Genomic DNA, 12,537 nt, shown 5'->3' on the forward strand with positions numbered 1-12,537 from the left:
AGCACGGATCTACATCACCGTGGTTGTAGGTAGACATGCGCAATGCGGGCAAGGAAGAGCAGAACCGGTGCAAATCCGGCTGGTCCAGAGGTCCAGGCTAACACCATGGCGGTTATTCCAAGTGCCCACGTGTTTAGCCCGCCTGTCGCATGGAGCTCGTTTTTCAAATACTTCCGATGCGTAGATCAACAAAGCAAAAGACATCGCATTTAAACAAATTACGTTTGTATTAACAGTAAGTATTGATTTCCATATACTTTAAATATTATACTATACATCACCAATTATGATCCAGGCAAAGCCGCCAAGTAAATATTGGCTTATAAGGGTGTGCTGAGAGTATTTGCAAGAACAGTATGCTATCAATGCCATATTCCATGCCACGAAAGAGGAATCGTGTCCCACATGGGCAGATGCTATTAACAGAACATTTCCTGTTTAACAGCATATTAAACTCAATCGAAATCAATGCGCAACGAGACGAGAACATGTTGTAATAAATTCTCCACTAAATGAGCAACAAAACGAGAGCGTGTATGGAGTGTCAACGTGCACATCTCTCGCACCTTTTTGGAGACGGAATCGGCTCAAGCCTGCCGGATTCCGATCCAATCATTAAGAAAATACAAAGACAAATGCATGATGGAAAGGTGATTTCATGGAAGTATTTATGACTCGTACGTGTAGCTGCTAGTAACGATATTTACGTTGAAAACTGTCCACTCACCAGCAGCATCCAATGGAACCCAACGGTGTCCACCTGAACAATAGCCTAGCATTAGGTTTCTGCAAAAGGCTGACACTAGCAAGAGACTGGTCACAATTCCAATTCTAAAACACTCAACGATCGCGACCCTAACTACTGGTAGATTCAATTTTTTTCCTTTGCATATTTTCTTTTACCATACCTATTAACCATCGATTAATACTGGCACAGTCCCTTGACATTTTTGACAGATGGCGCTGCCTCGTTCCGAGCTGACTGTCCGCCATATTGAATGATTTCGTTGTTGCGTCAAAATGACCCGAACACGACACGGACAAGGTCATTTTTGCTTTCTCATCTGAAGTGTTGTTAACATTGTCTAGTGAATTTTCAAGCGCTGGCTCACATTGTTCATTTCTGTTTATGCTATGGTTAGCTTCCTCCATGATTGCAGAGTCTCTTGGGTCTGTTCTTATAAAATTGGCAGTTATAATTTCGTTTCCAAGATGGCGGCCATCTTTTCTTCTTGCCGACTGTTTTCCGCGTTGCTTCTCTCTCCGCTCTGCGCATCGTCTACATGCACCGTGGGGTAGATAAGTCCGAGGCGAGGCCCCTTTAATTCTACGATCTAACCCTTTTTGTTCGTCACTGGAGGATAAGCCCAACCTGTAAAGATTGAAAATAAACGCAATGAAATACATGATCTGCAAGGTGCGAAAAGTAGTGTCGACGGCAGCACGCCGGTGTAAAAGTAAAAAGTGTCCCCACTGGAAAAAGTGTCCGGCCCTATTGTATTCTGTAATATGGTTCTATAGAGACCCTGACCGTCAATAGCTCAGAGATTGAAGCGCATAATAGAATCCTTTGTTCCAGGACATTTTATCCTAGGACATTTTAAACTTCTACACCGGGACAAGCAACGTTTTCTTAATCTATTCGGCCAGGTAACCTGGATAGGTGAATAGGCAGGTTTCGAAAGCCTTACGAGGAGCTACACGTACGAACGTCGAAGTAGGAAGTATGTTCTTGAATATATTTTACCGTTTGTTTGATTTGCGATTGTCGCGAAAATGACCGAGCTTACGACAATTAGGCCCACGTGGTGGCACTACATGTGCATGTATGTCGGACACGAGAGTGGTTGAATAACTCTCATACATTGACAATAAATGTACTTACATTCGTGTGAAAACTCCGGGTATAGGAAGATAGCTGAAGCTCTGTGAAATGGCGTTACCTACATGGTCCCAATGCTGAAAAGACAGAAGAGAAGAAAGTTCTTGAAGTGTGATATGATGCTAGTGCTTGAAGTCATGGATCGACAGTGTCGATTCAATTTACTGGAGAAGGGGTGTGTCTTTGGCGACTGCAGCAAACGTTAAAGGCCTACGCCGTTCGTTAAAAATTTGGATTTGTAATTGAATTTTAAAATGTCCAATTGCAAGAATACATACTGAATATAAATGTCAACATTGCCGTTGTGTAGACTGATATACCAATACTATGAATACCAAGTTTAAACAAATTGTGTATTGGTGGATTTCTATCTAATTGGACCACAAGTAATTACAAACGGCGTACCCCTTTAAGTGTCTAGTTCATAGCCATGCGGATCTACCGGCATTGCGTGTATTATCCATCCTTCAACAAGGAGACGTGAGGACATGATGTTCACCGCTGGTTAGTCGGCATGTTTCACAGCCGGATTCTGTCGGACTACTGTTAGTAGGGAAAATAGGTCTGCGTTGTTCAACTATGTGAACTGTGCTTTTAATAAATATGACACAACCGACGGATAGAGGCTATTTTTTACCGGTTCAGAATCTGCTTGAACATAATTATCATCCTGTCGACCGTCCTGATCGACAGGTCTGGGTCATCTATTTTCAATATAGGCCTATTTCAAGCATGGAATTGAAACAAACAATTTTTCAAGGTTGGGACTGAACAGTTAACCTCTTGACATCTGACTCTTTAGACAGAGTCAACTGTTAAATCATCAAAACTTCAATCTAACTGTCAACTAACTCGTAAATAACAATGATTAATGCGTCTAAAGATCACTTCAAAAACCCCGATTCATTTAAAAACCTAATTCCGATATGTAATATTTCCGTCATGAGTAACAATATCCCATCTGCTATGTCCTCCAACTTTGGTAAACAAAGCAATTGAAAACATATATCAAGTATTTTTTGGCGCATTTTATCAGTGATAGCGCAATTTATGTCTTTTCTAGAAGTTGTTTGCCGAACAAATAGAAACGCCAGACATGCTTTGAAGATGAAGAACTCAAGTGTCACATGCGAGAAACCGACCAGCCCTGTTTTTACATCTTGCCCGCAATGTTTTGAGATCGCTAAATCACTCATGCCGATAGTGGTTAGGCAAACGCATAGGTTAGGATGTGTTTTTAAATTTTTAGTTGCTGTTTCCGTCTGGGACATAAAAAAAACGCAAAAAATTGAACTACATGTTATTCATTGCCTTTATGTTTTTGGCAAAACAGGCGGCTCAGATTAGAAATAATTTGTACCATTTTAATGAAAAACATAACTGTCGACGATACCGACCTGACAAAATGTTAACTGCAAGTAGGCAGCGTACGGTTTGATGTATAGATTTTTGTCATAATTACCAGAATTATGTCTGATCTCATTCTATAAAGTGATTTGTTTTCTGACCTGACTAAGACACCAACATGCTCGTTATTTAACTTGTAAATTTGAAATGAATAGCAGCGCAAAAACACATTATTTTTGAGAAAAAGTGACAGTGACATACATTTACTATTTTTGTCAAGATAATCATTGTTTTCGCAATAGAGCGCTTCAGTTTTAGTAGGAATCGTATCATTTACAGGCTGACCGGTCTTCGTTTGTTTTTTAAACTTACCGTTTTTAGGTGGTTGTAATTCTGTTGAAGTTCAACCATTTTTTCAATCAGATTCAATACGGTGCTATCATTGGCGTCATCATCCACTCGCGGTTCAGCCTCAGCGGCTGGTATTTCCGTTTCCGTTTCCGTTTCTTCTTCCTCTCCAACAGTTTGAGTGACATCATCTTCTTCATTGTTGACATTATCAACAAGAGCCGTGACTCTGTCACTCGTATCTGAAGTTTTGCTTTCAAAGTCATCACAGCTTCTGGTCTTGTGTTTGATGGCGTCATCAACGTGTCTTGTGACCTTGACCTCAACAGTCTTCTGCCGAGTTTCAGTTTTTTCCGTCTGCTTTATTCCGACATCTACCGAAGAGCTTCGAGTGATATCAGAAATGGCCGAAGGGTTCTGGGAAGTGTCCTTCACAAGTTGATCCCAAGCTGACCGAAATTGAACGTTCTGATTCGGAAAAATGAGATCGTTGAAAGAGTTCATGTTCAAGTCGAAGATGTGCTGTCGGCTACCACTGAGGGATTTGGGTGGCACGATGAATGCCGAGCCATCCATGAGATCTAGAGTGTTGGGTTTGGAAAGAGGGTTTCCCCTTGGCGGCTCCGTCAACGCAAACAATGACATTTCTCCGGTCAGTTGACTCGGGTCGTCACCGGTTTCGATGTGTTGCTGGCCGTCGTCAGTCCCAGGCAGGTATTCTGAATGTAGAAAAAAGAGGCGGAGTTGAGACATCCGAAAGCCTTTAGTATAAAAATAAGGTAGGCCCTAATGTAATGTTCTATAACGACGTATTCCTTGTGCTATTTACGAGTTATTCTCGTGAAGACGAAATATCAGTACTTTGAAATGTCCTAGGATAGACAGAGAGAGGGAGATATAGGTAGAAACGTTTTGTTCGACTTGGTCGTAAACACTTGAGGGATTTGATTGAACCTTCTTATCTAGATCGTCAACTACTCAAAGTTCAATTACTTTTAAGAATGAAATTCGCATTACATTGGAACTTTGTACAATGACGTCATTATTTGTCATCGAATTACGGCATTCTACCAATGTTGGTAAAGGGAACTGTACATGTAATGCTTTCCATAAGGTGTGGAATCGTATGTTGTTTTTGAGAGAAGAGACACGGCACGGGGACGGAGTTGTCTACATGACTGCATGTATACAAGTACGGAGTGTCTCAAAATCACGGCAGCCAGGCAGAAATACCCGATGGAACAATCGTAGCTCGATCAAGCTATAATTGCCTACTGAACAGCCATGCTTCATTCCGGCATGCCCAGCGCCGCTTGATCAATATTGCGTACCGTATATACAAAGGCCTACATCGACATAGATCAAGTTGCAGTCGTGAGAAGTAATTACACAGGCCAATCGACCGGCGATTTTGGCGGAAAGTAGCTCGATTGGCCGACCACCCGTCCATCCAAGAGTCCATCTTGACTGGTGAATGACCAACAGGATTATGCACTCCTGATTACAGAAAGGATTTCGCGAAAAAAAACCGAAAGATATTTTTCAGATTCCCGAAAACCTCCAGCAAGAATTAGGCTTTCATTTCGCTGCCGAGAAATACCTCTATGTCTTGGCCGAAAAAAACTTTTCATACGTCATGTATGTTTTTATAAGTTTTCTCAAAACCCCTAATTTCTACGAGCGTGGAAGGGCGACACAATTTCAAAACGGTCATTGTTGCTTCTTGTCCAGTTTCCGCTCTCATCGATAATAAGGACGGAAGGAGTCAAAAGTTCGGAAACACTGGGTGATATGAATAAAGACTAGCAAATGCTTTTACTTCAATTTTGTACAGAAAGGCCTAGTGTAAATGTACATGGAGTTTTAGATAAAAGCATTTGCTAGTCTTTATTCATATCACCCACTGAAAGAAAAATCGAAAAAGAGCACTGCTTACCAGATATAATACGCATGGAATACGTCGGGTGAGAAATTTATTTGATCCAAGTACCCCAACGAAGGACGATATCAATAATCGACTTCAAGATTGAATTTATGGCAGGCTGTCACTCCAGCAAAATCAAAAACAAGAATGATTCACTTCTATCCGACTGAGTAAATAATATACATCCTGATTGCCAACAGCTATGAGATCACAGAATTTTTCGCGATTTTTGGACTTCAATCGACCGCGAGTGGGAGAGGCATGCTATCAGGTGTGGACACCAGACCTGTCTCGACTTCAGGTCAGCATTCAACTTGTTGACTCGCCTGCACGACCCGAGGACATGTTCGACCAAAGTCCATTTGGCACTCGTGTTGAGTTATAGGACTTTAGATGTCTGTGACATATTCTCCAGTGCGGAGTGATCTATTTCTCTATATGATTTAATGTAATCAATGGTAAAGTCTCCAGTATTGGAGAGTAGCAGACGAAATTTGCTGGTATGATATCAGAGGTTGTCGTCAATATTTCACACGAACTCCGATGTGATCAAATATCGTCAGGGCGGAAAGAGCCAGATTATGGTTAAAGGCCAGATTCGTTTTCCATTCCTACAAATTTGAAATTTGTTATTCAATTTGAGACTTACGCATGCATGATTTCAACATTTAAAACAGAAGGTCCGAGGTTGTGGCGCTCAATGATGAAACACCAGCAGGTTTTATCACCCTGACGTGTTAGCTACCGGACAGTATGGCCGGGCACGCTTATTTCAAATACCAGCAGGACACGTAACAATGTTTACGAATGCATCTTGCCTTTCAACTTGAAAGCTAAATCGAAGAGACCGGCACAGTTACCAGATCGTGCCCTTCGACCACACGACTTTGCCCCAGACGCACGGAACTGGCACAGCAACAAATCTCTCGGGTTTTCACCTGACCTGACCCCCAGATGAAAATATTTGCTTAGTAAACCTAAATCACTCCAGGGTGGCACATCAAATGAATTTGTTTCAGTGAAGTTTTGGTAGGGTGCCATCTTAAAGGAAACGCCTTTCGAAATTACTGGTGGTCGAGGAAAATGCAGTTATGCACAATGCCGCAGTGCAGTTACTACGCATACGAATTAGATGAAACTTGTATTTGCATATCTGTCTACATAACGGCAATGCCGAAATTGCAATTAAATGTAGTAGGTATTCATACGCAATTGGAAATTTCGAAATTCAATTACTAATTTCAAATTGTGTTTACGAACATCAAACGCCTTTAAGTTGAACTTACGACGTTTGCCAATCACAATTGGCAATACCTTACGATCCAGAGTCCAGTTTATGAGGGTGGTCACCTCAAAACATAAACCAAAAATTTGGGGAGAATGCCATCTATTCGAGTGGACTTTCAACGTCTGCCAGAAATTTTGGCAAACGCGAGGCCTTTGGTGTGGGTACGCAATAGGGTTCACCATATGCGGGGCGGTTTTTCTTTGCCCACGTGATGAATGGGCATTGTCCATTTGCTCCGTGAATAAAGCCCAAACACGATTCAATCCATTTAAAATCCCATCGACCAATGGTAGTGGACTGCAAGTACCGGTAGTAGTTGTCTCTGGTCATAGGTCTGTGCCACGATCTGAGCCAATCAGTCGAATCCACTAGGCCTAATCTCTGTATCGGGTTTGTGAGGTATTCATCCCTTCGGGCCTCTTAAATATGGCGCCCAAAGACTGTATACGTGAGGAAACAGAGTATATAACTGAAACAGATTTCCAATAAATGTACAACGAAGGGAAACAAAGAGAAACAACCAGATACGGAAACACTCAAAAACGTTACACTGGTGCTACTTTTTTTGAATTTTTTGCCCCCCCCCCCCCCCCACCCCCGTTGTTTGGGAACTCTATAAAATAGAGTGGTTCGTTTCTCTGGATACCCATTGTCACGTCGGTCACCAAAAACACGGCCTATTCCACCCATCTGAGCACAGGCTAGTGGAAATAAGAGCTCAATAGAATATGGGGGATGCACAGGAGCCAAAAATGTTAGACCGTTGTAACAGTTTTAAACATCATCCGGACGGAGTGTCCCAGTGACAAAGAATCATTTTTCGGGGGGGGGGCATTTTCTAAAGTTGACTTACCGGCCCCGCGATTATGAACAGCCAGCTTGAATCTTTTATCAACGACAGTGGTTTTACTGGTATTCACTGATGATCCATCCCCCCGTCGCAGGCAGGAGGATGCCGATGATATCTTAGTTGGTGTTTTCGTTACAGCGCGCATGCGAGTGCGCATCCGTCTGCTAAAATGTTCCATGTCGTCGGCAGTCGACGTACAGAGACGCGTCAGAAACCTGGCCAAGGCGGCGCCGGTAAATGTAAGACTCAGAAACTCAGATTTTGCCGAGTTTATCATGGTGATTATATCAAACGCCGATATCAATACGATAGGATGATTGTTAATGGTTCATTCAGTCATTGAAGAAAAAATGTGTCGGGTGAAAAGTTGAAGGCTATTTCCTACGTGTAATTGGTCGGCAAAACAAGATCTGCAACAGTATTGATACAGGTCGTAGACATGTCGATGTTTAAAATAATTTGATATCAATTTGATGATAATTTGATTTGATGTCTTATCTGGCGATCATATCTCATCTTTTACCCATGTTTTTCAGAAAAGAAATGTTCGTAATTTTGGTGATGACAAAAAGGAGGTTTCCTTCGCTCTTTTTTCTTCGTTATCCCTATACAATAAAGAAGGTCTCATAATTCCTTTTTTCGCTATGTCTATTATGTTGTGGTGCTGAAAGTGAAAAGAAGGAGGTTTCTGTAATCCTTTTTCTCTAAGTCTATAATGTTGTGGTGCTGACAAGGATGAGGTTTCCTTAGTTCCTTTTCTCTAAGTCGATAATGCTGTGGTGCTGAAAAGGAGTTTTTCTTCACTCCTCTTTCTCTGAGTCTATAATGATGTGGTGATCGCAAGAAGGAGGTTTCCTTAATTTCTTTTTCTCTATGTGTAAATCTTATGAAACTGAAAAGAAGGTTGATTTTTTCGATCGGATTTTTCTCCAGGCAGCGTTAAAAGTCAGAAGGTTATGAACTGCAGACTTGAGTCTAGTAAAAACGATCGGGCGTGCCAAGTCGTTTTGGCTTTGTCTTTTTTTACTTTATGTATACATGTATTACATGTATTACATGTATTACATGTATTACATGTATTCCATATTCTTTTTCACCATTGTCTATTTTTTCGTTTTCCTTTTACCGTGTCTTCTATCCGTTATGTAACAGCAAGCCAGGAAAATGCAGTATTACACCTTTCCAGAAATGGGGCGCTGAGTGTCCGAAATAGTGATGTCATAAGGGGAAACTAGGCCTAATGGTGGAGGGACAAAGGAGATAGTCATGGTTGACCAACACACTTGAATGCCTTTAATGACGGACAAGGGGAAAAAAGTTAGTTCCAATGCAAGCCACCAATTTCGCGAAGCATGTATAGTCTGTCCCTGATTTAACATTGAAAAAAACTGAACCATAAGTCGATTACATACACTCGTCGATGAACAGTGATTGGTTGAACTATGGAGACAACCTTCAAAGGCAATCTGGGTATGTTATAACACAACAGACGAATTACCTAATTCACCAATTCACAGACCAATAGATTATGTCATTTCAGTGCTTTGATAAGTAAGCAAATGAAAAAGAAGGAAAAAACGATGCCACCTTTTTTGTGGTAAACAGCTCAAAAAATTGACAAATGAAAACAATTACTGGAATAACATCGTTTGCCACTACCGTTACTGTAGTGTAAACTACCTAATTTTCGCGCGGGTTTTTATTCGCGGATTTCGCGAATAACCTCGATTTGCGAAAATGAAATTCGCGACAAAAGGTTTTACGATTGGAAAAGCAGAAAAAAATCTGCAATCCGTTAAAATTATAATCGCGAGTGAACATTGGATTTATATTCTTTATATTTTCATTTTCGCGAAGGGAAGATATAAACTGGCATGAAAATCCAGTGGTCCGATCACTAGTAGCCTACATTGTTCATGTATGACCATAAAATCAAAAACTGAATTTCAGAATTTCCAATTGTCTTATAACGAATGTATAGAGTACTACTAAATATGTGTATGAATTTCAATATGCTGTTGTGAAGACTGATATCAAAAGCTACATGTAAACATACATGTCAAGTTTCATGGAATTGGCGTGCATTAAAACTGCATCGCGGTAATACTATAGTGCGTACCCAATTGTCTACCAATCTGGATCAACAGCGCGGGCCTTTGAACCGCTGTGTTAAATTTAATGATTAATGGATCTAGACCAGACAAACATGACAAGATAGTCCCAACAAACATACCTATCAATTTGTGAATTTGTGGATTGGTGACCCGTCAATGAAACCCAGGCAGCTATCGCATTTAGACGTTGGACGGACTGAATTCCTGGTAGCTGTTTCGAGATAAGCAATTTGGTATCAAAGGGCGAGCAGGTGTATACATTTGTAGGTAGAAACCAGGCGGACTAAAATAATTACTACACTGCTGTTGGTGTCGCTCTCCCCTATGGGCCGTGAAAACCGCAAAAAATCTGTACATGTTTTTGTAAGCGGTCGTCGCTCGCGCAAACTTGTCTTTCATGTTTTTGTGAAAGAGGACGTCGGCGAACGCGGTCGTATATCAAAACAGACGTTGGGTGGCGCTCGCGCAAACTTCCCTCACATGTTTTTGTGAAAGAGGACGTCGGCGAACGCGGTCGTATAAAAAAACAGACGTTGGGTGGCGCTCGAGACGGGTCATCCTATTTAGCGTCCAGTGGCGACCAGTGGCGTCCAACGCGAAATAATAGGGTGTATATGGTTAAAAATGTTTTCAAGCTCCTAAAACACTTTCAATAAACAAGATTTAGAAGTTTGGTGGAGTTTGCAAACTTAGTTTTTGAATAATCATCACCAGAAAACGATCTTAGTATGCCAACCTGATGCCAGAGCCCGATTCCGCTTTTTCTATAAACCCAAGGAACGGCAGCTAAAACAAACATGGCGTCCAGTACTTTTGCTGGACGCACACTAAGATCGTTTTCTGGTGATAATTATTCAAAAACTAGGTTTGCAAACTCCACCAAACTTCTAAATCTTGTTTATTGAAAGTGTTTTAGGAGCTTGAAAACATTTTTAACCATATACACCCTATTATTTCGCGTTGGACGCCACTGGTCGCCACTGGACGCTAAATAGGATGACCCGTCTCGAGCGCCACCCAACGTCTGTTTTTTTATACGACCGCGTTCGCCGACGTCCTCTTTCACAAAAACATGTGAGGGAAGTTTGCGCGAGCGCCACCCAACGTCTGTTTTGATATACGACCGCGTTCTCCGACGTCCTCTTTCACAAAAACATGTGAGGGAAGTTTGCGCGAGCGCCACCCAACGTCTGTTTTGATATACGACCGCGTTCTCCGACGTCCTCTTTCACAAAAACATGCAAGACAAGTTTGCGCGAGCGACGACCGCTTACAAAAAACATGTACAGATTTTTTGCGGTTTTCACGGCCCATACTCCCCGCTTCTGCAGGAATATTTGTACCGATTTGGGCTTCCATAGCTTCGGCCTATCGTATTCCAGCTAAATTGCCCGTCAAATGCTTAATCACCACATGAAACATGACCAGGATTTCCTAAAGCAGGCTCTAAACCGCGCATTGGCGAGCTATACCCCCCCCCCCCTCCTTCTGACAGCATGTCTGCGACGATAAGGCATGTAAGACTCACATCTAAATGTATTCCGCCATCCAAAATTGAGAGAATAAAAAAATTGCTTACTCTTCTCGATGTTTTCCGCCATCTCATGAGCGTGCATGGTCGGTCGTGATAGTAGTATAAAGGCCGGAAAATTGTGAAAATAATGTGCTCTGATCCTGAGCTAAGAATAACCGGGCCGGTTTGTTATGCTATTTTGGTCCGAATTGCATTCAAGCAGCTGTTGTTTCTCACCTCGGTTTCTAGATGAATGTGTACATAGTATTACTTTCAAAGGCGTACCATCTGACCATTGTTGATATCAATATATATTTCCGGGAGTAATTTTTTCTTTGTTGAGTATTGGGACCACGTGCTTCTAACGGTCTGTGCATGCACAGGTCAATAAGACTTCACGTGATCTGATTGTTATGCTGGGCCTAAATCCGAGAAAAGGTTTCAAAGTGACCAACGCGACGGTCGCCGCGGTGTGGAAAAGCCCCCAGTTCCGGTTCGAGATCCGCTGCGCTTTTCATCCGGGCTTTTTACAGCAACCTACCATTTGTTAATTATAAAGAAGTAAGTAGCCCCATTCTGACCCGGAGATCACGAATAGTTTCTACAAATCAGAGATAATTGAAATAGATGTAAAGCTGTGTCATCATTATTTTAGCGTCCTTCGATCGCATGTACATGTATCTGTATACAACAAGCTAAATTCCCCTTATAGCCGGGGTGCCGCAGCCGGGGTTGACAAGACGTAAAATGTTGGCGGGCAAGATGGGCCATCGGCGTCCGACACGCGCGCGCCACCGCAGTCACGCGACCAAAGGAGCTCTCGTCTGCGAGTAAAACCGGTAATCGCTTTAAATCGCATGCGACGGAAATCGCTTGTTTGCGGTGGTTAGTTGTCAATGGTCGCAGCGACCGCGATTCAATATTAAATCCACCGATTACCAATTTTACCTGTGCAGACGAGATATCCTTTTGTGGCACAAAACAGCGATTATAATTACAGGAAGCTGTGATTAAAATAACTCATTTATTTCAGGCGCTTTCCGTAGGCCTAGATGACGTGCGATCATAAGTCCATAGCCAGCGGATTTCCCACTGGACATGACCAGTCATTGGAATTGATGATCAGCAGGAAGAGGCAAATTGCCGGTAATGATAACCAGCTAGATGAGTCAAACGCTCAATGGTTACTGTGGCACACCTGGCACTCGAGTTTGACAATTGTGGCGAGAACGTATTTTTCTTGTCAACACCAACTCAACAAAACAAAAATA

General features: G+C 42.0%; 1 protein-coding gene across 1 annotated transcript; it reads right to left on the bottom strand.

Moving 5' to 3' along the window:
• Positions 1-664: 664 nt before the first annotated feature.
• On the bottom strand, positions 665-11,369 carry LOC135496298 (uncharacterized). Its single transcript, XM_064785554.1, has 4 exons — positions 11,333-11,369; positions 3,602-4,296; positions 1,886-1,959; positions 665-1,372 (listed from the first exon to the last, which is right to left on the bottom strand). Exons 1-4 carry the CDS (start codon positions 11,367-11,369, stop codon positions 856-858), a joined length of 1,323 nt encoding a protein of 440 aa, XP_064641624.1. The 3' UTR covers positions 665-855.
• Positions 11,370-12,537: the final 1,168 nt, after the last annotated feature.

The sequence above is a fragment of the Lineus longissimus genome, chromosome 11, assembly GCF_910592395.1.
Source record: "Lineus longissimus chromosome 11, tnLinLong1.2, whole genome shotgun sequence".
NCBI classification, from domain to species: domain Eukaryota; kingdom Metazoa; phylum Nemertea; class Pilidiophora; order Heteronemertea; family Lineidae; genus Lineus; species Lineus longissimus.